At 40.1% G+C, this 27,255-nt stretch overlaps 1 protein-coding gene across 3 annotated transcripts in view; it reads right to left on the reverse strand.

Moving 5' to 3' along the window:
* Positions 1–22,551, reverse strand: part of LOC143292708 (dnaJ homolog subfamily C member 13-like) — an 88,742-nt gene extending 66,191 nt beyond the window's left edge. For 2 of the 3 annotated variants that reach the window (XM_076603224.1, XM_076603226.1), the window contains exons 1-17: positions 22,401–22,551; positions 21,432–21,505; positions 20,323–20,398; positions 18,853–19,002; positions 16,608–16,796; positions 14,715–14,768; positions 13,717–13,859; positions 13,202–13,361; positions 12,227–12,318; positions 11,570–11,667; positions 11,054–11,122; positions 9,584–9,666; positions 7,607–7,779; positions 6,159–6,258; positions 3,863–3,970; positions 2,904–3,059; positions 1,352–1,408 (exon numbers count right to left, since the gene is read on the reverse strand). In XM_076603224.1, coding sequence (XP_076459339.1) covers positions 1,352–1,408; positions 2,904–3,059; positions 3,863–3,970; positions 6,159–6,258; positions 7,607–7,779; positions 9,584–9,666; positions 11,054–11,122; positions 11,570–11,667; positions 12,227–12,318; positions 13,202–13,361; positions 13,717–13,859; positions 14,715–14,768; positions 16,608–16,796; positions 18,853–19,002; positions 20,323–20,398; positions 21,432–21,499 — 1,776 coding nt within the window. In that variant the 5' untranslated portion in view covers positions 21,500–21,505; positions 22,401–22,551. Of the gene's footprint in view, positions 1–1,351; positions 1,409–2,903; positions 3,060–3,862; positions 3,971–6,158; positions 6,259–7,606; positions 7,780–9,583; positions 9,667–11,053; positions 11,123–11,569; positions 11,668–12,226; positions 12,319–13,201; positions 13,362–13,716; positions 13,860–14,714; positions 14,769–16,607; positions 16,797–18,852; positions 19,003–20,322; positions 20,399–21,431; positions 21,506–22,204; positions 22,295–22,400 lie in introns of those variants that run through there. The other variant, XM_076603225.1, reaches the window with a different exon arrangement.
* Positions 22,552–27,255: the final 4,704 nt, after the last annotated feature.

A 27,255-nucleotide genomic window follows, 5' to 3' on the forward strand; every position in this document is an offset into this window, starting at 1 on the left:
TCAAGACAACCACACACAAGTAATACACATTTATCATCTCCCACTGACAATCACACACTGACAATCACACAGAAACACTGACAGTCACACACTGACAATCTCACAGAGACACTGACAGTCACACAGAAACACTGACAGTCACACAGAAACACTGACAGTCACACAGACACTGATGATCACACAGAGACACTGACAGTCACACAGACACTGACGATCACACAGAGACACTGACAGTCACACAGACACTGACGATCACACAGAGACACTGACAGTCACACAGAGACACTGACAGTCACATAGAAACACTGACAGTCACACAGAGACACTGACAATCACATAGAAACACTGACAGTCACACAGAGACACTGAGAGACACTGACAGTCACACAGAGACACTGACAGTCATACAGAGACACTAAGAGACACTGACAGTCACACAGAGACACTGACAGTCACATAGAGACACTGACAGTCACACAGAGACACTGAGAGACACTGACAGTCACACAGAGACACTGAGAGACACTGACAGTCACACAGAGACACTGAGAGACACTGACAGTCACACAGAGACAATGACAGTCATACAGAGACACTGAGAGACACTGACAGTAACATGGAGATACTAAAAAATCACACAGAGACACTGCGAGACACTGACAGTCACACAGAGACACTGACATTCACACAGAGACACTGACAGTAACATGGAGATACTAAAAAATCACACAGAGACACTGACAATCACACAAAGACACTGACAGTAATACATATACAAGGGCAATTACATAGAGACATTGACAATCACACAGAGACACTGACAATCACACATATACACTAACATACTGAGACACTGATAATCACATAGAGACACTGACAATCACACACAGACACTGACAGTCACATAGAGACACTGACAATCACACAGAGACACTGATAATCACATTGAGACACTGACAGTCACACAGAGACACTGATAATCACATAGAAACACTGATAATCACATAGAGACACTGACAGTAACACAGAGACACTGACAATCACACACAGAGACACTGATAATCACACAGAGACACTGACAGCAACACAGAGACACTAACAATCACACAGACACTGACAGTCACATAGAGACACTGACAATCACACACAGACACACTGACAGTCACACACAGAGACACTGACAATCACACACAGACACACTGACAGTCACACAGAGACACTGACAGTCACACAGAGACACTGACAATCACACACAGAGACACTGACAATCACACACAGACACACTGACAGTCACACAGAGACAGTGACAATCACACAGAAAACAGCTGTGCCTGAGCAGCAGGAAGTGTACCTCAATGATGGATTTCATCACCATGCCTGCCCCTTTCACAATGGCCATGGATGGGTGCTGAAATGAAAATACAAAAGAAATGGTCCAGTAACTGTTGCTGCCAAATGAATGCTATCTTTAAGAAAAAAACAACAACAAAAACCAGAAAAGATCATCAACATACACATGCTGAAATAAGTGAGAAAAAAAAATCAAAACATCATTCATTGAACATTTCTTACAGTTTCTTGTTATATGTATGCACTGAAGAAAAAACAACAACAAAAACAAAGTAAAAAAACACCCAAAACAACAACAAAACAAAACACAAAAAACACTGCAAAAACTTTCCTTTCTGGGGAAAAAAAAACCCCACTCAGTCTGTCCTACTTTGGCTTTCTTCTCCTTTGTTTTGTCTTCTAATTATTGAAACCTAAATCCAGCTCCCCATGTTACCAGCACCCACTTGACCACAGACATGGATTTAAGGGATCTTTAATGTGCATAACTGATCTTCTGCATGACTAAACATATGAAGGGGATCTAGGCACTAGTAGGTCTGCACACATGTTGACCTGAGAGGTCCAAAACATCTCTATGTGTGTTAAGTGCATGCTGCACACAGGATCTCTGTTTATCATCTCATCCACATGACTAGTGCCCAGACCAGGACTCAAATATAGTGGAGGGTTGTAAAAACAACAACTACTGTATGCTCAGATTCTCTTGCTTCCAAGGCGGGCACGTTGCCACTGGCCACCACTCTACACTGACCTGAGCTTTTGGCTTCAGTTCCTCAATGAGGTTTCATTGCATTCAGACAAATCCATGGACACTACAGCGCATCTGCTAAGCAGATGCCTGACTGACCAACAGTATAACTCAATGCCCTAGTCAGGCCTTGAGTGCATGCATATGTATTTGTGTACCTATTGGGGTGGATTCCTTCTACAGAATTTTGCCAGAGGATGACACTTATGTTGCCACTGGTTCTATTTCAGCGCACCAGTTCCATGCTGCACACAGGACCTCAGTGTCATTGCCTCATCCTTCTTCTTTCTGTGTTCATGGGCTGCAACTCCCCTGTTCACATGAGTTGGCTTTTACGTGTATGACCATTTTTACCCTACCATGTAGGCAGCCATACTCTGCTTTCGGGGGGGTGTATGCTGGGTATGTTCTTGTTTCCATAACCCACCGAACGCTGACATGGATTACAGGATTTTTAACGTGCGTATTTGATCTTCTGCTTGCGTATACACACGAAGGGGGTTCAGGCACTAGCAGGTCTGCACATATGTTGACTTGGGAGATCGTAAAAATCACCACCCTTTACCCACCAGGCACTGTCACCGTGATTCGAACCTGGAACCCTCAGACTGAAAGTCCAACGCTTTAACCACTTGGCTATTGCACCCATCATTGCCTCATCCAAATGACTAGTTGCTCAGTTTGATTTTCCAGAAACCAAACTTCAGAGAAAGAGTGAGACTGGTATTCAAACCCAGCCCTCACGGACACTGTGTTGGCAGAGCAGTGTATTAACCATTCTGCCACCTTCCTCCTCACTGACCTGAAATAGCCTGAAGATGCCCCGGCCACTGAGAGCCACCATCTCTAACAGAGTGTCGAACTGGGTGCCGTCTGTTGTCTCACTGTATGGGGCACACAGGGCAAAGGTCAGGATATCCAACATGGCTGATATCACCAGAGCCCCTGACTCCTGCTCCTGTACAAAGAGAAAGTAGGACAGGAAGTGACCATACAAAGAGAAAGTAGAACAAGAAGTGACCAGTACAAAGAGACAGTACAACAGGAAGTGACAAAATAGTCTCAAAAATGGAAAGAAAAGAAGAAAATGACAAATCATTATCCTGAAAAAAAAGGGGAAAGGCAAATATCTTCAACAGCTCTGTAACAATATCTTTAAAAAATGATTTCAATCATTTTGGTAAAATCTTTTTTTTTTTTTTATTCATCAAGAACACTTTAATTTGACTTTTGTGACTAATAAAAGTTTCTGCACATACACACACACACACACACTCTTTCTCTGTAATTCGTATGATAGCTCTTTTTTCTTAATCATGGTCACTTTTGTCTGTCTCCCATTACTTAGAAAAGTTGATCATATATGCACAAACACACACACACACTCTCTCTGTATTCATATTTTAACTGTTGTTTTTTTTCCCTTAATCATAGTCACTTCAGTATCTTAGAAAAGTTAATCATATATGGACAAAAACATATACACACTCTGTATCTATATTTTAACTGTTTTTTTTCTTCTTAATAATGGTCACTTTCATTTGATTTCAGTAACTTAAAAAAGTTTATCATACAGGTACATAAACACGCACACTCTCTGTGTGTATTCATACATTTACAGCGCTTTTTTTTCTTAATCTTTGTCACTTTCATCTGATTTCATTACCTTTGACAGATTTATCACACACACACACACACACACACACACGTACACCCACAGACACTCGCACGCACACACACTCTGTGTATTTATGTCCTTACGACATGCTGGTTGAAGAGCTCAATGAGGTGATCAAGGAACTTGCTTGAAGACAGCAGTGACGCTTTGTTCAGCTGCTCTTGTCGCAGATCATAGTTGTCATGCATGGGCTGCAGATAATATTCATTCTTGAACAACATGCATAATTCAGTACCCCTTTCCCTCCCCACTCCACAATATATGAATGATGGTCATAGTTGTCATGCATGGGCTGCAGATAATATTCATTCTTGAATAACATGCATAATTCAGTACCCCTTTCCCTCCCCACTCCACAATATATGAATGATGGTCATAGTTGACATTCATGGGCTGCAGACCACAATATATGAATGACGGTCATAGTTGACATTCATGGGCTGCAGACCACAATATATGAATGACGGTCATAGTTGTCATTCATGGGCTGCAGATAATATTCATTCTTGAACAACATGCATAATTCAGTACCCCTTTCCCTCCCCACTCACAATATATGAAAGACGGTCATAGTTGTCATTCATGGGCTGCAGATAATATTCATTCTTGAACAACATGCATAATTCAGTACCCCTTTCCCTCCACAATCCACAATATATGAATGATGGTCTTAGTTGTCATGCATGGGCTGCAGATAATATTCATTCTTGAACAACATGCATAATTCAGTACCCCTTTCCCTTTTCACCCCACTGTATATGTAATGAGCAGATGAAAGCGAATAAATGACAGGAGGTAAACAGAACAGCAACACAAACAGTCAGCTGTGTGTAAGTCACAGGATCAAGTGGTCTAAAGATAGAAGATTTATGATTTTCTTTTATCTTCAGAAAGTGAACAGAGCATAACAATTAAAGTGTGTTTCTGTAAGTTGCAATATCTTGAATTTTTTTTTATAAACACTCACACACAAAAAGAAAAAAACCCCAAAAAACTGTAATAAAACAGTAAAAGAAATATCCAATTTTTTTGTTTATTGACCTTTTTCAAAGCTGAATGACGTAATGTGAAAAAAATGATGTATGAAGTATGACATGTTTTTATGCGATGTATACTTCTCTCTGTGTCTTTCTCTCTTAGTGCTTTTGACTGTGAAGATTTTGAGAACTACTGTTTTCCATCAACAGATTCAACAATGCTCATCATTTTCTTCTTTGACACCACATTTTGACAAACTTTATACATCAAGTCTGTTCCAAGTCTGCTGAATAATATTTGCATCTGCGTGCACAGATTTTGTTCAGAAGTAAGTTATAGTCATAATGTTAATCAATTAAAAAATAAATGTATTCTCTGATCCATGAAATGGGAAGGAACATAAATTTTTTCCATTCATCAACATCTTTTGACACGAAATGAGAAAAACATCACTGGAAACATTATACAGTAAACAATGTGGGCACTAAGAACATAAAAGTCATGTGATGGATGTCTTCACAGTCTTAAGAAAAAAACAAACAATACATTAGAATATAGTGTAATGTGTATGTGTGGGTACATGCATGCATATGTGTGTGTGTGTGTGTGTGTGTGTGTGTGTGTGTGTGTGTGTGTGTGTGTGTGTGTGTGTCTGTGTAAAATAACAACTGTTATTAACGCACAACAATTAAGTATATCAATGAAGTATGCACCCTACCCCCCAAAAAAGCAAATAAAACCCCCTAAAAAAACACTAAAAGATACAAAAAAATATACAGCTAAGAAAATAAACAGCATTTTTTTGCACTCATTCTTTACAAAATTAACAACAATGTACAAACAAGAGAGGCAAGGCCTTCAAGACTCACTTGTGATAAATTAAGTCCCCTAGCATTAATTACAGAGTAATTTCCCTTTTTTACTATCTGCACCAAAACGTTTGCAAAAATAAATAAAAATTCCATGCTTAGCAAAAGAAGTTCCTGTTTGAACAAAAAATGATAATAATGACTCCTCTTGTTGTTGTGTCAGAATAAGAGGTCTAAGTGCCAAGTTTAGATAATACAAAAAATATAAACATAACAGTAAATGCAGTTTGCATAAAATCAGGCTTCTTTTTTTAATTTTTTTGTGCCCATCTCAGAGGTGCAATATTGTTTTAAACAAGATGACTGGAAAGAACTGAATTTTTCCTATTTTTATGCCAAACTTGATGTCAACTGACAAAGTATTTGCAGAGAAAATGTCAATGTTAAAGTTTACCACGGACACACAGACACACGGACACACACACACACACAGACAACCGAACACCGGGTTAAAACATAGACTCACTTTGTTTACACAAGTGAGTCAACAACAATAACAAAATTATACATATGTCATATCTTGACTGGTTACCTGCATCAGAGTACAGAGCATGTCAAGAGCCGCATGAGTGACTCCCACATCGTTCCGCTTTAATGCTTTCACCACTTTCAGTCCCATCTTCTCTCGCATCCTGCAAAGCACATTGTCTGCGTCAGGCCAGGAAAGCCAATGTGCACATGCACGTGTATGTGTGTGTGTGGGTGGGTGGGTGTGGGGGGTGGGGGGATGCATGTGAGTGAGTGTACACATGTACAAGTACTTGTAAGTATATGCATATGTGTCTAAAATCTAATTGTATTTGCTTTTGTGCATCATTTCTGACTAATGTTTGCACCTTATGAATTATGTATTATATATATATATATATTTGTGACTGAATCACAGAGACAGGGAAGACCTGTTGTTTAATTGATGTCTTGTTCCTGTTTTTAAGCTGATTTGATTCTGTTACAAGTGTCAGCATGGTTGTTGGTATGAGTGTTAATGTAAATCCACTCTGATAAGTGCACAATGTGGAGATATGAGGAGTAATGGCCTAGAGGTAACGTGTCCGCCTAGGAAGCAAGACAATCTGAGCGCGCTGGTTTGAATCACGGCTCAGCTGCCAATATTTTCTCCCCCTCCACTAGACCTTGAGTGGTGGTCTGTATGCTAGTCATTCGGATGAGACGATAAACCGAGGTCCTGTGTGCAGCATGCGCTTAGCGCACGTAAAATAACCCACGGCAACCAAAGGGTTGCTCCTGGCAAAATTCTGTAGAAAAACCCACTTTGACAGGAAAAACAAATAAAACTGCACACAGGAAAAAATACAACCACAAAAAAAAAAGGTGGCGCTGTAGTGTAGCAACGCGCTCTCCCTGTGGAGAGCAGCCCGAATTTCACACAGAGGAATCTGTTGTGATAAAAAGAAATACAAATACAAATACACACATGCACAAACTCCAGGCCTGAGTGAAACATGCTGGGTTATGCCGCTGGTCGGTATCAGTATCAGTAGCTCAAGGAGGCGTCACTGCGTTCGGTCAAATCCATATACACTACACCACATCTGCCAAACAGATGCCTGACCAGCAGCATAACCCAATGCGCTTAGTCAGGCCTTGAGAAAAAAAAAAATATATATATATATAAAAAAAATATATATATAAACAAATAAATTAGAAAAATAATTAAAAAATAAATAATAATAAAAATAATAAAGTAAAAAAAACAAAAAAACCCAAAAAACCCCAAGATTTTTTTTTTTTTTTAAATGTCAGGCATTCACCTAGCAAAATGTGGTGTGGCATATATCATGGATTTGTCTGAATGCAGTGACACCTTCTTGAGAAACTAAAACTGAGACTGTGAACACTGTATGTGTGTGAACTCTTCATGTCACTAACTGAACAAACAGAATCTGACTTTCTTCACCCCCTACCCCCCGGAACCCCCTAGCAGATGACAGCAGTGTGTGACGTGTGGGCAGCGCTTACCCTGGCAGCTCTGTGAAGGCCTGGAAGCCAGCCTTGGAAGCCACCAACCGACGCAGAGCATGGAACTGAGCCTCCAGGGCCAGGTTGGGCACAGCAGCCTGGTTCTCGTCCTGCTCTATCAGAGAGCTCAAGGCCAGGTTGATCAGCTTCTCCTTGTTCTGCGCGAACAGGCCCTGCAAGGAGAGAGACACAGAGGGAAAGTCAGCTTCTGTCCTAGGTGAAAAATACCGTACAGCTGTCCCTCGGTCTATAGGAAGACATGACGGAGTCTCTGCACACAGGAGTGGCTCTGCAAGCTTAAGTCTGGATTTGCAGAGCAGTGAGCACACACAGCACTTCAAGTATGTTGATACTGCAGGGGCAGATTTCAACTACTACCACTACTATTACTACTACTACTAACAATGATATAACTTATATAGCACCTTTCCATGTAAAACATGCTTTATTGGGCTGTACAATGATTATAAACATTGACACATAAAAACATTCACTGTACACTATAATGAAAGCTTACATCCATAACCCTGCACAAACATCCCACCAAACTCTCACACAAAATAACATCTTCCACACCACGTCATTCATTGTAAATGTCCTATATCACAACACCAAAAGAATGTGCTTCTGTCAAATGTTGTGTGTCTGTAGGAATCCTATTGTACAATGGGAACAAATTTCTCTTATGTATATTTGCCATATTTTGAGTTTAAGTATTCAATCTTTCTTCTGAGGTGCTGAAGAACAACTACAAACAATGCAATGAATTCAAAGATGTGAATGATTGAATGAACTACATTTATTTATCAACATTTCTGATGCTGCTTTGTTTACACAATAAAAGTCAGTGTTGATTTGCATGCTTATATCATATCCAAAATGCAAACAAACCAAAGCACAACCACAACAATTAGAATGAAACCAAGCACACGCATACATGCTCAAACATCCATATTTATAAAAGGCCTTTTAAGACCACTGGAGCAGTGAATTCATAACCACTGTGTCCAGGGTTCAGCATAGGAAGGCAGTGAATTCATATCCATTGTGTCCAGGGCTCAGCACAGGAAGGCAGTGAATTCATAACCACTGTGTCTAGGGCTCAGCATAGGAAGGCAGTGAATTCATAACCACTGTGTCTAGGGCTCAGCATACGAAGGCAGTGAATTCATAACCACTGTGTCTAGGGCTCAGCATAGAAAGGCAGTGAATTCATAACCACTGTGTCTAGGGCTCAGCATAGGAAGGCAGTGAATTCATAACCACTGTGTCTAGGGCTCAGCATAGGAAGGCAGTGAATTCATAACCACCGTGTCTAGGGCTCAGCATACGAAGGCAGTGAATTCATAACCACTGTGTCTAGGGCTCAGCGTAGGAAGGCAGTGAATTCATAACCACTGTGTCTAGGGCTCAGCGTAGGAAGGCAGTGAATTCATAACCACTGTGTCTAGGGCTCAGCATAGGAAGGCAGTGAATTCATAACCACTGTGTCTAGGGCTCAGCGTAGGAAGGCAGTGAATTCATAACCACTGTGTCTAGGGCTCAGCGTAGGAAGGCAGTGAATTCATAACCACTGTGTCTAGGGCTTAGCACAGGAAAGCAGTGAATTCATATCCACTGTGTTCAGGGCTCAGCACAGGAAGGCAGTGAATTCATAACCACTGTGTCTAGGGCTCAACGTAGGAAGGCAGTGCCCAATCCTTGCCTTCTGTCATTTTATCCTTCCCCACCGATGTCAGGTACTAATTCACACCTATGTGGACAGAGGAAATTTGGAGTAAAACACCTTTCCCCAGGACACAACACCAGACGGAAACGAGACCTCAAACCAAGATCACTGGTGAACTCTTATTCAGAAGTCCGTTGCCTAAAGGATTCTATCATGGCGGCTCTTACAGAACACTACAGAATGTTAAATACATGAAAACAAGCATGAAGCAGAAAGAGGCAGTTGCCATGATCCAGCGTTGTACTCACATCTGCAGTCACTGCATGCAGCAAGCCGCTGTAAGAGACGTTGGCGTTGAATCTGTTGACAGTTTCCTCCACCGACATGCCCACTTTAAAAAAAACAACAACAAACAAACACAAAAAAACCCACTGATTATATCCATTGCTTTATCCAGACAAAAAGGATACATGAAAACTTTATTTCTTTTATTCTTACTTCCTTCAGAATGTTTGAAATATAAGAACAATATTATCAGGAGATGGGATACAGTACTATGTGTGATGTTTTTTTTTCTAATGCTGAATCAAAGGTTAAAAATTGTCGGGAATATGCAAAGACAGATTTGATGTGATGCATGCATCAGTTATTTTATCTTTATATGTTCTTTGCCAAGCACACTGTTGCAGATATAAAGTCAGCACATTTTGCCAAGCACTTTTTTGTAGATATCAGCATATTCTGCAAATTAGATTCCAAATCAGTTTAATTTCAGATACACAAAACCAGAGAATGAACTGAACCAACAAAGCTAGATGGAACTGAACAAAAATGAAGCAACATTAAATAACAAACTGTACAATCAGAACTGAACGGGTCAGCACTGACCTGAAACTAACAAGTGAAATAAACAAAACCAAATTCACTTTAACTACCTTGAACAGTCCTGAAATAAACCCAACTTGTTCAACTGTATTAAACCAATATGAGATGAGCACTGCTTCTGATGATGCATAAATATGCATGCCTGATTTGAAAATGGACAGTGCACACTGCAAAGTCATCAAGCAAGTCATGAGACATTAAAAAAATGTTCAGAATGAAAACATACACAGATTGTAAATTACGCATCAGAGCTTCAGTCTAACACTAAGATTGTCTTCATGGCTAGACACCTAGATGACTGTGACTAGCAAATACCTGACTGTCTTTGAACAGCAATGCAGGTTTGATTGGAATGTGTAGCATTAGTGTGGCCCACTGACAGTAGTTCTGGGAACCCCTAGAATTATGGTACTAGAGTTCCTTGGACTCCCAAGAAGTTTTGATTTATCCCGATGCGCTGCTCAATGAAACTGTAGTGAAGTGAACGAAGTGCTGCATCACCTCATCGTCTGCCATTCCTTGGTTTGCTTGGCTTATATCAGAGATTGACTTAAGCTTATAGTTGGGCCAACAGCAAAGTGATAGCTGTATGATCAATGGTTTCTCTACTGCAATGAGAATTCATTTACAACTTAGTCTTTTGTGAAGGACTATGACTCTCAAACTTTTAGGCAAGATTGCACAGACACTTAATCGTGCAGCCTTGTGTGCAAGTTGGCCTTTGGGGACCATCCACATCACTGACTGTCCTGAAGCCCTCTTGACCAAATGAGCATGGATGTACCTTGGGCAAGACACTGCACAATAATCAAATTCCAGCCCAGACAATCAGGACAGCAGTTGCCTCCTCTGCTGTTTCGATGGTCATAGTTGGACATGACTGACAATCATACCTGGTGGGGACTGTATGAACTTCATGTGCTGTGCTTCCACCTCCTCATCCACAGGCACAGTGAAGGGACCTGCACAAAGAGGGATAAAGGATATGTTGTAAAGCTCCCACAGCTTTTAATGGCCATTGGGGCAGTCAAGTCATCTCCATTACTCTACTTCCACAAAGGATAGGTGTTGTCATCCAATACTCCCCTTTTTGGGGGTAATACTCATGACATCATGTTGGGAATATTTAAATCACACACATCACACACACAAAGCATGCACGCACACACATGCAGACGCACACACGCACACACACACACGCACACACACACACATATACTCACACACATTCACACAAACAAACACACATAAAACAGACATGCACACTTGCACACTTGCACACACACACACACACACACACTGAAATACAAAGTGACATCAAACACATTCACATAATAAAGTGATACCTCATAAGCGATGTATAACTTCAACAATATACACAAAGCCAATAGGAAAACAAAGTGACATACCAAATCGAAATCCTCTATAGGTAGGGTTCATCTTCACACACACATCTCGGTTTCCAGAAGCCCGAACACCATCCAATATAGAGGCTATCAAGGAGTCTCTGCCAGCAGACAAGTCATCTCTACGTCACACAACTCAAAGCTTTCGATTCATTCAAGCATTGCTACTTATACAAAAGCAACAGCTATTATCACAAGTGGGAAAATATCACAACACACTCTTCTATGCCTGACAAACATTGTCCTGGCCTTATTATCATTTACGCCTGTGCAAGTGCTCCAAACCTCTGCCCTTCCCCCACCCCCTTCCTTCTGTTACCTTGAATATGCCTTCTTCACTGATCGGCAGTTACGAACCATGGAGCAAAGTGAAATGCTGATTGAGGGTTTCAAACACACTGTGACAACTGTCAAACATTTGCTCTACGCAAAAACATCAACCAACCATGATAAAATTACAACAGTGCTTACAAAAAAAAAGAAAAAAAAAAAAAGAAAAAAAAAAAAAGCAGAAATAAAGAAGGGGAAATAATGATACAACTCTATCATGCACATCAAAATGAAACAAACAACAATAGAAAAACTTGCTGGTTGTATTCAATCACGTTTCTTTTGTAATTACAAAGCATACCATTCATAACAGAAAGAGGTGTAACTGACCTGTCTGTTGACAGAAATGTACGTATTGCCCCTTTGACGTACTCCACTGTGAGCTTCTGAGGGTTTTCTGGGTCTCTATTGATTGAGAAAATCTGGAGAACGATATATCACCATGTATTACAATTCAGTCCATCCTCCTTACTGATATGCACAATACAAAGTTTAAGGTACTGTACAATGTCTGCAGAACTTTCACAAAAAAAATAAACAACAGCTTGTGTTGATTGTTAAGTTTGAACAGGACACCACAAAATGTCTGACAATACAAAGGAGCAAGTTTGTCAAAGTACAAACATCTTGTCAACACATACAAGATGTTGTGTACCCTTATCACCGTAGACAAGGTCTAATGGAATAAGGTCAATTTTCTGTCTCCAAAGTTTAAAGGAATGCCTCCTCATTGACTCTAAGATCAATGAACAAATAATGCAACAAACAAATGTTTGATCATTTGTTGATTGGGATGAAAGGATGGATAGGAAAAATGACTTTAGAAAAGCAAAAAGACTTGGGGCCTTCAAAGCCAGCGTTATTTCTTATGCAAGAATGGTTCTGACAGTTTCGAGCAAGTCGTAAATTATGTGTACAGTATGGTTTTAGAAAAGCATGGTCACATTGATCAAACAGCTATCTTTTGTATGGGGAACTTATGAACAGTACTCCCCCCCACTCCCTGCACTGTGGGCTGACTGGGCCACTGTTAACCTCTTTGATTTTGTCTGAAAGTGAACATGATGTGAGTGTGTATGACACAGGCAGAAGTTGCAAATGAAGGATGCATATGTTTACAATCATTATGTTAATGAACTTCTAACTATCCAAATTTTTGACAGTTTGTTCATTTTCCTCTATGAAAAGTACTGGTTATCATCATCCTCCGCAAACCCAAAAATGCCTGGCAAATAGAAAGCACAAGCCAAAACAATACCTGGCACTAAAAACTATCATTTAGTGATGGACACAACAGGTACTCACATCACAGAAAGGTTTGGCAGTCACAACACTGTAAGTCGCTGGATCACGTTCCACAAGACACATTTCTGTCAGGCACAAAGTGCGACGCACTGTGTCGGGATGACGAGGGGAAATCTTCTGCACCATGAACTCTGCATACGATGTCAGCGCTTCGTCAGAACTAAAAAACACATTGAAATTGACAGAGAACACATGAAACTGAGAAGCAAAATTTTGCTTCAAACAGTACACATGAATAAAGCGAATAAAATGCACATTATTTTCAGTTATGCAGAATACTATTCTTTTATAAGGGAATAAACAAAATCTACAAAACATAACAGGCACATAAAACAATTTTAAAAACTGTCCTTTGAAATGAATTATTTTTCAAATGATACCATATTCATAAAAATAAGTCAGATTGAAAAAAAAAAAGATAACAAATAGAAACAACAACAATATAACAGAAAAATATGTATGCACAAATGCATGCACATGCGCACACCCACACACACTTAACTTTAAACAAGTACCTGTATTTTCCCATGCGATTTGTCAGAAACTCATCATGTGTGATTGGTTCCTTCCTCTGTCTCACGGCAATTCCAATACAAGCGGCAGCTGTCTCCATTACAGACTTCACCAGCTCTGAGTAAGCCTCCAATGCAAACAGGTGCTGTGAAAAGATCCACATGTTATGTTATACAAAGACACTACTGCACTAGACTTATCCATGCACATTATCTGTGACATACATATATTACACAACTCTCTCTCTCTCACACACACACCCACAATCACACACACACACACACACACAATCACACATGACTACATATTAGGGCTGGCAACACTCTCTCAAAGCAGCCTCCAAAAGTCAGAAAAAATTCAAAATCAGTCTGTGTAATCCTGACTCCTGTGTCAAGTCTGCCTGTTGACGATCAACCCTTTTTACCTATGAACTCTTGTCTCGTCTTGCAACCCTGGCTCTGCACCAACAACCTCCATTACAGATTTGTACACATGTATGTGCATGCTCACACACACACACACACACACAAATCATACACATGTATGTGCACGCTCACACACACACACACACACACACACACACACACCCACACCACACATACATACATGCACATGGCATATGCACACTTGAATTCACACAAGCACGTTTTCAATCATAGTCTTATATCTGCATGTTTTTTTGTTTTTTTTTAAAGAAAAAAACAATGGCTATGCAAATGGACGAAAAAATACAATCAGATTCCACAGGCAAAGGCCACAACACCACCTCTTGACTGCACTATCCTTTGCTGTTCTGGTATAATTACAAAGTTCTGATATATTCTTTATTTTGATCTCCATTAAACAAACACAGACAAAAAAGCCACCAGCAGCAGCAGCAACAACAATAACAACAACAATAGGGAATAAAAAACAAAATTTGATTTAAATAGGAGAAAAATAAAACCGGGCAAAGGAAAGCATTTCTCATGTGATCAATCTTCTTCATGGTATCACTCACCAGTCTGCTGAAACCACCCTGAATCACTGCAACGCCACCTGGAACATCTGACACCTGACACACACACACACACACACATACACACACTCAACACCTGAAGCCAACAGCAAAAACCAGCACAGCAAATAAAGATGTACATAAAAAAAAATTCTCAAAATAATGAATCCCACTCACCAGTGCTTTCTTCCCTTCCCCTAGACCCTGAGTGGTGGTCTGGACGCTAGTAATTCGGATGAAACAATAAACCAAGGTCCTGTGTGTAGCTTGCGCTTAGCTTTGCATTACCATGTGGAGTGATGGCCTAGAGGTAACGCATCTACCTTGGAAGCGAGAGAATCTGAGTGCACTGGTTCGAATCATGGTACAGTTGCCAATATTTTCTCCCCCTCCACTAGACCTTGAGAGGTGGTCTGGACACTAGTCATTTGGATGAGACGATAAACCGAGGTCCCATGTGCAGCATGTACTTAGCACATGTAAGAGAACCCACAGCAACAAAAGGGTTGTCCCTGGAAAAGTTCTGTAGAAAAATCCACTTTGATAGGAAAATCAAATAAAACTGCACGCAGAAAAAAAAAAAAAAAAAAAAGGGTGGTGCTCCCCAGGGAGAGCAGACCAAATTTTACACACAGAAGTCTGTTGTGACAAAAAAGAGAAATACAAGTAAAAGAACCCACAGCAACAAAAGGGTTGTCCCTGACAAAATTCTGTAGCAAAATCCACTTTGACTGTAAAACATATACACTTGCAGACAGAAAAAAAGGGAGGTGTACATTGTAGCAATGTACTCTCTCATTGAGGACAGCAGCCTGAATTCTCACAGAGAAATCTGTTGTCATAAGATATAGTAGATATAGTACAATACACTATAATACAATAAAAGAAGAAGAAGAAGCAGAAGAAAAAGAGACAGTGTAGATGACTGAGAACAATAATAATAATTATTATATCTATATAGCACTGAATCTTGTGCTGAGACAAATCAAAGTGCTTTCGTACCAGTCATTCACACGCATGCATAACTCTAAAACTGGAAAAACTGAAGACAAGGAAGAGGCAGGGAAGGGAAGTTATTTTGGGAAGAGGTGGGTTTTAAGACCAGACTTGAAAGAGCTGAGTGCAGAAGACCTGACGAAGAGAAAGTTCATTCCAATTGCATGGTCCAGAGACAGAGAAAGAACTGCGGCCAACAGTGGAGTGTTTGAATCTGGGTATGCGTAAACAGAGTGGATCCAAAACCGATCGCAGAGAGTGAGGTGGAGTGTAGAGGTGAAGGCAGCCACACAGATAGGAAGGGGCAGAAGAAGAGGAAATAACAATGATGAAGATGATTATGATGAAACCAAACTCTTTATCAATACTTTCAACAAAACTTTTTCATTGATTTCAACATAGAGAATTTGTTTTTGGATTATTCTTTTAATTGCAGTATCTATCAGCAAGTACGCTGAAGATGACAAAACAGGATTTATCACAAAATGAACCAAGACCAAAGTTTACAAATGCATTAATGGTACAGCTACATTTCTTATTTTGTTCCATTATCAAATTTTGTTTGGTCATGTGTGTGTGTGTGTGTGTGTGTGTGTGTGTGTGTGTATGTGTGTGTGTGTGTGTGTATGCGCATGTGTGCACAGATGTGTGTATGCATGCATGAATGTGTTTATATGTGCATGTGTGCGCAGATGTGTGCATTTGTGTGTGTGTGTGTTTGTGCATGCGTGTATGTGTACATGTGTGTGTATGTGTGTGTGTGTGTGTGTGTGAGTGTGTGTGTGATGTGTGCATGCACATGTGTGTATGTAAGTGTGTGTGCTAGTGTGTGCATATGCATGTGTATGTATGTGTGTATCAAAACACTTTAATACACTGCACTACATTCGCTATACATACCAGGGCCAGGCCCTCCATGTCTTTGTAATGGTAGGAGCAAAGAACACGGCTGGACTTGGGATCGATCTGGTCCAATGATCCCTGGTTCACTTCCAGAATCACAGGCACACGGCTCTCTGACCAGTGAAGCTTGACCGCATTGAACCTCCGGGCTTTGTGTTTTGCTTCAGAAAAGTAACTGTAGAATTTCTGGAGAATAGATATTAAAAAAACCCTCTGTAGATCAAATTAATGGAAGAACACTAAGATTTCTTCTTTTTTAAAATTTTTATCTTAACATGAGTAAATCCACTCAGGAAGTTTATTTTCAATTTTTTTTTTCTGAATACTAATTCATTCAGAAAGGACTGAAAATGGAATTGAAACTGGCAATGGGTAGCAGTTTATGATGACACCAGTGACTAATTCTCCTTTTGTTTTGCATCATTGTCTACCAAAATATCTCACCTAATAATATTTTTAAAAATCACTGAGTTTGGAAAGTACTAGAAACACAATTATCAAAAAACTGATGGAAATGCGAGGGTTAAAAGAAAAAAAACAACAACACACAGACAAACCCCCCAAAAAACAAAAAAACGAAAAGAAATCTACCAAGAGTTACTGGATTTGTTTGGTTGAAGGTTTTATTTTACAATTTTTCTTTCTTTCTGGGCTAACACATCTGCTTGACTCAAAGAAAAAAAAAATGCAAAGAGAGCAAATGCCACTCTGATCTCAGTCCAGATTATGAGTTTTGGTCAGTTCCCTTTAGTTTAGAATAAACCAAAGATTCAGGAATATTTCAAATGACTGTTTAGAGTTTCAACCATGTCCTGATGTTTGTGATCTTTATTTCCCTAACAATTCCAACAGATATGTTTCAAAACAAATGTAAAGCAGATACTGACTTCCAAGCTTCTGTAATCTTCAAATTAAGTTTAATATCAATGTTACTTCTTCAAAATTCAATTTCAGTATGATACAGATCACAGGCAAAATGACTTGCATGGAAACAATTTCTTCAATTTTTTTTCCCTATAATTTACAGCAATTATGTGCAGATTTTGTCCTAAGGGTCTTAGTCAAAAATTCCCGAATATCTTCCTGTCACTGTCTTCAGAAAAAAAAGAAGGAAAAAAAGCTCTTTACTGCTCTGGACTGAGGCTTTGAATGTGTAATTGAAAAAATCCTTCTTGTTGATTGAGCATTATAAACCAGCCTGACAATATCCATCAATTCCTCTGAAAATGGTAACTCATTAAAAAGTTGTGTTGCTTGCTTTCATACTAACAAAACCATAACAAAAATAAACACAGCACAGAGAGTCTTGTTTCCTATATTTTCACTCTGTTCCCTTCATGACTATTTGCCGTGGCTTCCAGGTCAATCTAAAACATGCATGCACATCTATATTCTGAAGCTTACTGAAAGAGCGATCTCATCACAAAAGTCAAGTCCAGCTCATTATTGTATTGTCAATTCAGTGGAGTGATAGTCCAGAGGTAACGCGTCAGCCCAGGAAGCGAGAGAATCTGAGCGTGCTGGTTCAAATCACGGCTCAGCCGCCAATATTTTCTCCCCCTCCATTAGACCTTGAATGGTGGTCTGGACGCTAGTCATTCAGATGAGACGATAAACCGAAGTCCTGTGTGCAGCATGCACTTAGCGCATGTAAAAGAACCCGTGGCAACAAAAGGGTTGTCCCTGGCAAAATTCTGTAGAAAAATCCACTTCGATAGGAAATACAAATAAAACTGCAAGCAGGAAAAAATGCAAAAAAAATGGGTGGCGCTGTAGTGTGGTGATGCGCTCTCCCTGGGAACAGCAGCCTGAATTTCACACAGAGAAATCTGTTGTGATAAAAAGAAATATAAATACAAATAAACAAATACAAATACTTCAGATTGGGATGGTAAAAACGTCATTCTAAGGAGAGGATTGGGCCCCTACTTCTTGTGCTGGCACAAGAGAGTTGACATGAATTCACTGCCCTGATGGCTGTTAAAGGCCATGCATGGGACCTTAACTCTCTCCATACGAACGGCGAAAGAAACGATGTTAACAGCATTTCACTCCAATTACCATCATCAAAATATTGCAAGCGGAAGGCTCTTATACTGAAGAGGTGAATGTTGACAAAGAATACCACAATTCTGACGACGGAAGTTAAAGGTTGGGTCATTCAGACACCCACTGGACATCCGAGGGATCTGTGTCGAGGAGAAGAGAGGACTGGCCGTACTGAGTGAGTTAAAGTTCTTACCAAGGCCTCTGTGAGGAGGTCTGCTCTGTGGTCTGTGGAGAATCTCATGGAGTCTGTCTTCTTGCCCCCTTTCTTCATGGTGATGATGAATTCATTGTTGGCCGGGCCTTTGATGCTGGGGGAGATCCCAATGAACTCGCTGTATGGCCACTGAAAACATCATGTGCTGCTTTTTTTATTATGATCTTCCCTTTGTATACTATAATGATCACATGTTTTATCTGTTAAACAACCAGCAGAGTAAAACTCAAATGACAAATGAAATATGGCGCTGCACACATACACATGCATGCACGCACGCATGCACACACACACACAGAGCAAATCTCATAAATGATAACTGCAAAAAATTCCCTCTGTCACATGTGTGTGTGAGGGGGTAAGGGTGGGGGGTGTTTACTGACATTCAGTTTATATGGTCCACAGAACAGTTCCACCAGAACAGACAAGAATCTACTCATCCATCATCTAACGAACCATCCAACCATCCATCTGTCTATACTACATATTTTTAGTTAACCATTCATAACATTGACTCCTATTTCTGATGTGGTCCATATATGGGTAGGATTTTTTTTTTTTTTTTTTTACATCATCTCACCATCATTAAAACCATGTTTGCTTTCCCCTTACCAATTCCTGTGTATGGCGCAGGTTAAGAGTGGTCCAGAATCAGAAAAAATGTTGCCATACTGACTGTTCTGACTATATCGTTATTTTGTTGCAAACTATAAGCACTGAAATGTCATCTGGAATCGATATGTGAATGAATATTTATTGTTTTGCCTTTATCGTCATTTTGTCATAATCTATAAGCATTATAGTATCACCTGGAATCGATCTGTCAGTGAATACCCATTGCTCTGCCTATTATTATTTTGTTGCAAACTTAGCATCATATCACCCACAATCAAAGAGTGCATGAATATGTATTGTTTTACCTATATATAATTATTTTGTTGTAAAGTATAAGCATTACAATATCATACACATTATCAATGTAGAAATGAATGTTAATTGTTCTACCTCTAATATTTTGATGTTGAATGACTAGGTTACCAGATAAATGTTTCCAGTCACATCCACATTTCTAACATGAACCTGTCAGCTTTTCATTTGCTTTCTTGTTCAGACTAAGGCTACTGGGACATAAGTATGCTGTTTGTTCATTTTTGCTATACTGCTGCATTTGTGTGTGTTTCATGAAACCAGCTGCTGCTATTTCCCTTGTGTGTCATGTTGAATTCATACTTCCAAACCCATGACATGAACTATGAGGCAGTCAATGAAATGGACAATATGAATGGACAATGAACTGTGGAAATTACTGGTTGACAAGCATGATTATCTATTTATCTATTTTCTTTATGCAAGTCTCAGCAGTTAACCACCCCCACCCACCCCACGCCCCTCCCCCCAAAAAACAACAACAACAACAAAAAAACCCAACTACATCACAGCAGTTATTACCTGGTTGGTCACCTCCATTGTGGCTGGGTTATACGTGGTGATGCCATGAGTGCCCACTGAAAATATTCTCTTGTACCTAAAAATGAATAAACATTGTGTTGGAATGCAGTTTTCACATGTCCCAGGGTATTCCTAAAAATGTGTAGTTATAATCAGATTCTGTTTACATTAACTAACTAAAAAAAACTAAAAACAAAATAATATAACAACAAAAAACAAACGAAGAAAAAACAACAACAACAAAAACAAACAAACAAACAAAGGGATGTGAAAGATTGATCTGCTCAAACCTTCCCCCTACTGTCTTCACCATGCCATGTCAGTATAAGGTATCATAATTGTAAACAAATAAGCTGTCACACACACACACACACACACACACACACACACACACACAGACACATATTAAACAGTCATACACGTAAAATGTTACATGTCTGTCTAAGTGTGTATGTGTGTGTGCATGAAATCTGATTGAATGACACAGGAAACGACTGATAAACGCCCAGTGGCAGCTGTCAGTTGGCTCTACCCAGGTAGGCAGCCTGTTGTGCAAAAGACCCCGAGTTTTAAAGCGCTTAGAGCTTGGTCTCCAACTGAGCATAGGTGCCATAAAAGTATCCATATCAAATCAAATCAAATATACATATATAATGATATATATTCACATACACACTCACACAAACAATGTGAACAGACATTAAACTGAAAAACACACTCACTGCAGTCAGAAAGAGAATTGTGACAATCACACTTTACAACTGAAGAAGAAAAAACGAACCCCCCAAAACTACACAAAGAAAGAAATGAATAAACATTGACATGCATGAAATGTGTGTGTTGACGGTGTGTGTATATGCATGTAAGTGGGTGCATGTGTGCACAAGGGCAGGCTTGAATGCATGGATATGGGCATGTGCATAATTATGAGTGTGAGTGTGTGTGTGTGTGTGTGTGTGCGCGCGCGCACGCATGTCTCTGTGTGTCCATCTAAGTGTGTCTGTAACTGTATCTGTGTGTTCTCTGTGCCTAGTTAGTTTGGGGTGGCATTTTTAATTAACGCTTATTACAAATGCAAATAGTAAACAGTACACATCTCCATGACTTACTTTCCTTTCCATGAGTGCTTTGTGACAAAGTAACATGCAACGTCTTTGTTTTCTTTCAGTGCAGCCATGGTGATCTGAAAAATGTAAGACAGCTATCATCAATCAACTGAATGAATCTACTGTGTAAGAAAATACCAATGAAAAAACTTACTGTAAAGGATTCATGTGCCATGTTTTGACAGTCGCTCATGACTCAGTTTTGATGAACTGACTGATTCATGGGTGACTGATAACACATAGCACCTGAATTTGTCATTAAATCCACAATATATCATTATAAAGTTGAACTAAAAGAATGCTGTATACTTAAAGTAGAGAACTTGTGCATGCAAATGCTAACAAAGGAAACCGGAGATGTTGCCACCGTGTTCATGGACACCCTCCCATGATTGACTGACCATCCCTTTTACAGTCCACCAAACGTTTTGTACTTGTACTGCCAACGTGAGAAAAATCTGTCTCTTCTGGCTCGTCTGTGTGTGTGTGTGTGTGTGTGTGTGTGTGTGTGTGTGTGTGTGTGTCACGGTGTGTAAGAGAGAGAGAGAGACTCAGAGAGAGAGAGAGAGACTCAGAGAGAGAGAGAGAGAGAGAGAGACAGAGACAGAGAGAGACAGTGAGAGAGAGAGATGTGAAATGAGGGACAAACATTCTAAAGACCGGTGACACACATGACGACTCGGCAGAAGACAAACGATTTCATCTTCGGGTACGTACCGCGCAAAGCTATTAAAACACAGACACTTATCGGGTCATACAGCTAGACTTGGACTTACACAGTGATGAACCACAAAACCAGCAAATTCCGCTTTGCAGACTGTATTACTAACTGCAAGATCCGTGAAGAGATGCGGTTTTTCATCTACAGATCTCGACTCTACTGTGTCTGAACATCATGTGACGCCCGTTTGTGTTCCTGTGTGTAACTTTTGCTTTCAGATCAATTAGATTAAAAAAAACTATTTCGCTTACCTATGTGCTTAATATCAATGATGTACGCCCAGTTTGTACTTTGACAGTGATTTCAATTGAAACATGCTGAAATCTTTGCACGGATTTCCAAAACATAAACATAAAGCACGTGATCATGAAAATCCACCACAGAAGCAGAAGACAGCCATCACTTCCACTTGTGCGTCTGCGCAGAAGACCCTCCCACTTCTCGTGTTTACACGGACTGTCAGAGGTCAATGTCAGGAGGTCATAACCTCTGACATGGGATGTTGAAATCATATCATATCATGCGTCACAGCATTTAGGCTTATCAGACTTTTGCGTGATCATAAAGGCTTTTCTTTTTATACCCCCCCCCCTTTTTTTTTGTTTTGTTAATAAGAGCACGCAATTACTAAAATCATTTTTGAATTACCAAAGACCCAACTGTTTGTCAGTGGTTATACAAAACAAGGCAAGACAAAAAGAAATTAGCGCTTGGTTAACATGATTAGGATGGATTCAGCAGTTTATAAAATATGATTTCGATGCTAAGGTCAGCGCAGTCTTGTTATTTGCCTGTAGAAACAGATAGACATCAACGGTGTTCTCAACCGCTCATACCACCCACTAATGGATCGTTTCATCGCCTGTCCCACTTACCATTCTGTAACCTAAATGAACTACACCTTCAATCCCTAACCTCCCAACTCCTCCACAAGAAAGTTCGAAACGTTTCAGAGGAGACTGTTTTTCTTCGTTTTACATGGGATACACAATGCACGACTTAAAAATAGTGTTTGTCAGTCCACCAGTGCATGGGATGCACTTTCTGTTTTAGAAATGGGAACTAGTCCACGAAGGCAGCACGAAAACTGTTTAAAAAAAAACCCAAAAAAAAACAACGAGAAAAAAACACAACAAAACAACGCTGCAAAGGTACAGCAAACTGTGTGTTTGTAACACGGGCAGTAAATCCTTATTTGTATTTCAGTGAAAAGATTTTCACCAACAGTGAAGGGGGGGGGGGGGGGGGGGGGGGGGAAGGGAATCAAAGGGAGATAATTCCAAATGAATTGACTGGAGTAAATCCCAAGATTTGTCTCCAGTTGCACGCCCACACACACACACACAAACATATGTATATAATTTTATTGTGGGCTTGGGTCAATTCATCAGGTAGTCATTGTCTACGCAATCCAGCAATTACACTCAATGATCGAGTTATCTGTTTCAGAAGTGTTGTTAATCGCCTATTGCAATAGTAGCAGGGGATGTAAACCGCAATATCTCACTGCACTTTTGAGTGAAATATAGACCATCTGCGAATAGACACAATTAGTTACACTGTGTTTTTCGAGCGACATACACATATTCAGAGTAATCCGTGAGACTGACACGCAATATCATCGATTAAAAATGGATTACTCGGTGATTTTTTATTTGTTTGTTTATTCTGACAATACTAGCATACTACGTGACCGCCATGTTATCATTTTTGTCGGTGTTCCACTTTTCCCCTCCCATGAACAGAATAAAATAAGGACGGATGAAGTAACTTTACTGGTTTTGCCGCAGGAGAGAAAAAAATGTTTCTAAAACGGTGCTCATCAAATTCAGTGAACATGTAGAACTTACAGCGTGAGTGTTTAATTTACAAGACCGCTCCTGTTGATGAAATACAACAATTAATGCGCAGTCTCAACTCTTTGTTTTCTTATAATGTACTTGAAAGATAAAAAAAAAAAAAAAAGCAAAAAAAAAAGCAAAAAAAAAGCATGGAGGTATATTTATGCATACTATTCATCCGTTTTCGGTAGTGTGCATACTAAATATGTTCTTGTTTCCATAACCCACCGAACACTGCGGATATTGATTACTGGATCTTTAACGTGCGTATTTGATCCTCTGCTTGCGTATACACACGAAGGGGGTTCAGGCACAAGCAGGTCTGCACAGTATGCTGACCTGGGAGATCGAAAAAACCTCCACCCTTTACCCACCAGGCACCGTTACCGATAATCGAACCCGGAACCCTTAGATTGAAAGTCCAACGCTTTAACCAATCGGCTTTTGCGTCCGTCCCTAATGGGGTCAAAATCAAAGTGAAGCACTGGTCGTGACAAACACTGGTTGCCTGCACATGGAGAAATTATTCGATGAGATATCTAAAATAACAACAATAATAATAACAGCAACAACAACAGCTATAAAAAGAAGTAAGTGTCTTCATTATCCTGAAAGCATTCGATCATATCATTATATTTGACTATGCTTACCATTTGTTTATGATAAACTGATTTGATGAATGATATATTCTTTAACTACGTTTATGTTATTTCCATTTATGCATATCATTATCAGCACGCGGGTCATATCAGTAGTTCACAAGAACATGTCATTGAAAGGAGGCGAGGAAATAGCTAAACTCAGCCGGAGAATGACTTGCAAAGGCCTCAACGATTATCCAACTTAAGTCAACAGACTGACTTGCCTTTTGCCTTGAGGTTCGACAATTATACAACTTGTACTTTACATGCCCGTTAGAAGATTTTGTTTGGCGGGTTCTGAATGAACCAGTGAGTGGCAGACTTCTATAATCATTTGGAGAGAAACCTTAGGTCACCCTGACTTGAGACACGGAGAAGACGACATCATGATATGAATGTTCGAAGGTGAAGAAAGCGTTTGATCAGCCAATCTCTATTTGTTGGCAGAACTTGTCGTGTATATTACGTCAAAAATTGCTTTGGCAATTTAGTTACGATTTAGTAGTTGATAAGGCCGGAAAGTTGGGACAAAGATCTATATCATATTAGATCTGTATTGTGATCGTAAAACATTGAAATGCCGATCAGTGTGGGCTGCTGAAGATGGAATCGATTTGATTTGATGCTCTCTCTCTCTCTCTCTCTCTGCATATCAGTAGGCTACCGTTACCCCCAGTCCCCACTCCCTCCCTCTGTCGTGTTTGATTTTGTCAGTTGTTGTCCAGCAGGAATCACACGCGAACCATGGCTTTGCATGTTGGCAGAGGCCAAACTGAGAAAAGCATGGAACACATGGACTGTTTGCAAGCAACGGCGTATGTTTTCCTTATGATGATGGCTTATAACCAAACTCTCAAAGTCGCAGTTTGTTGTCCTGCTGTTCAGTTGATCGTCTGAGCGAGATGTGTGACGTCAGCCAGGTCAGACAGCCTCTCTTCGCTAAAGTACAGAAAATTTTGGTAAATAACCCGTCCATATCAGCAGCTGTTGAACGGCACACAAAGATAGCAGTTGACCAGAGAGAGTGCTTACATCTGAAGACAGAACGGGATGGGGATAGCCAAATGAAGAGAGGAAGACATGCATGGCGACCTTTTATTTGTGGACCACTCTTACCTCAAGGACAAGAAACTTGTGAACTGATTCACTGCACCTGCCACTTGTGTGCAGGGGAAGGTGTACATGCTACAAGGCCAACATGTAGTGCACATCTTGGGAACAAGTTGTAGGGACTGTCACCGGGACTAGACATTGTCCAGACGGATGGAAAGAGACAACCCAGCTTGTCGAATCGGGTTTTTCAATAACATCGAGATACCAGCTTGATGTTTTCAGTTTTTCAGTCCAGCTGAAACATGATCAAAATTGTTTATTTGGCGTTATGGAGTGCACATTTACTGATGTACTTTGTGACTCCTGTAACCAAGCATCAGATCACATGCAAGTAGGGTTTTCATCTCAAGAAACTGACCCCCACCCCCGAAAACTCCTTACGGATCCCTCCTTTCCCATCGCCCTCTGATGTCTCGTGAGAACGATTAATAAATCAACCCTCAGCTACCCAACCCTAACCCTGCTACAGCCCTCGTTACAATTTTGGCTGTGATGTTACCTGGTCAGTCAGTCGGAATCAATTAGTAGAGCATTGTCTGGAAGAAAGAAGAGGACCTTGGCTGATGGATGAAAGCTGATCTGTATGTTTCGAAAGTTCTGAGGACTGTGAGTTAAACATTCCTTCTTATGCTTTTAAGTATCATAGCAATAGTATATATCTCTCTTTCTGGTTTCTGTTTTCGTCTTTTAAACGTAATGTCAGTTATAAACAAGAGAATCGGTATGAATAGGTTGGGTTTTTTGTTCCAAAACAGGTGAATAGCACATTTGAAAATTGGTGGAGGAGGAGAAAGGAAAGGACACTAAAATGGAAAAAAAAGAAAGGAAGAGAGAAAGACGCAGATGAAAAAAGAAAAAAAAAACACCCCAACCAACCAAACAAACAACAACAACAACAAAAAACCAACAAACAAAACAAACAAACTAAACAACAACAACATAAAACGAAGACAGGGGAGATTACAGCAGCACAATTGTGCATCTCATTCGCAATAGATTACCTCCCGTCGATCTCTGGCCGTGTTTTAGACTCGCGGAGGGAACCAAATATAGACACAGAAATCGAACTCTCGTGTCCTTTTTTCATGATCAAGAGCTGACATGGAGGACTGGTATTGGCAGGCAATGGGTGGGCGTGCGTTATTTACGGCGGCTAGATACAATCTACGCTATGGATGAAACATCAGAAGCAAACTTGATGGGCTGTAATTGCCGTGAGAATGAAGATAAGGCTGCATTCTCATTCCGGACACGCCGGAAACTATGATAGATTGTGTGTGTGTGTGTGTGTGTGTGTGTGTGTGTGTGTGTGTGTGTGTGTGTGGCCCATTGTGTTCTCCCAAACAAGGAACATGGTTAGGATCAGATTCTGTCCGTCATGAGGGGCCAGGGAAAAAAACCAAAAAACAACAACCCCCAAACAACAACAACAACAACAACAACAACAACACACACACACACACACACACACACACACACACACACACGCACACACACAACCGAAATGCATG

Source organism: Babylonia areolata, chromosome 18 (genome assembly GCF_041734735.1).
Source record: "Babylonia areolata isolate BAREFJ2019XMU chromosome 18, ASM4173473v1, whole genome shotgun sequence".
NCBI classification, from domain to species: domain Eukaryota; kingdom Metazoa; phylum Mollusca; class Gastropoda; order Neogastropoda; family Buccinidae; genus Babylonia; species Babylonia areolata.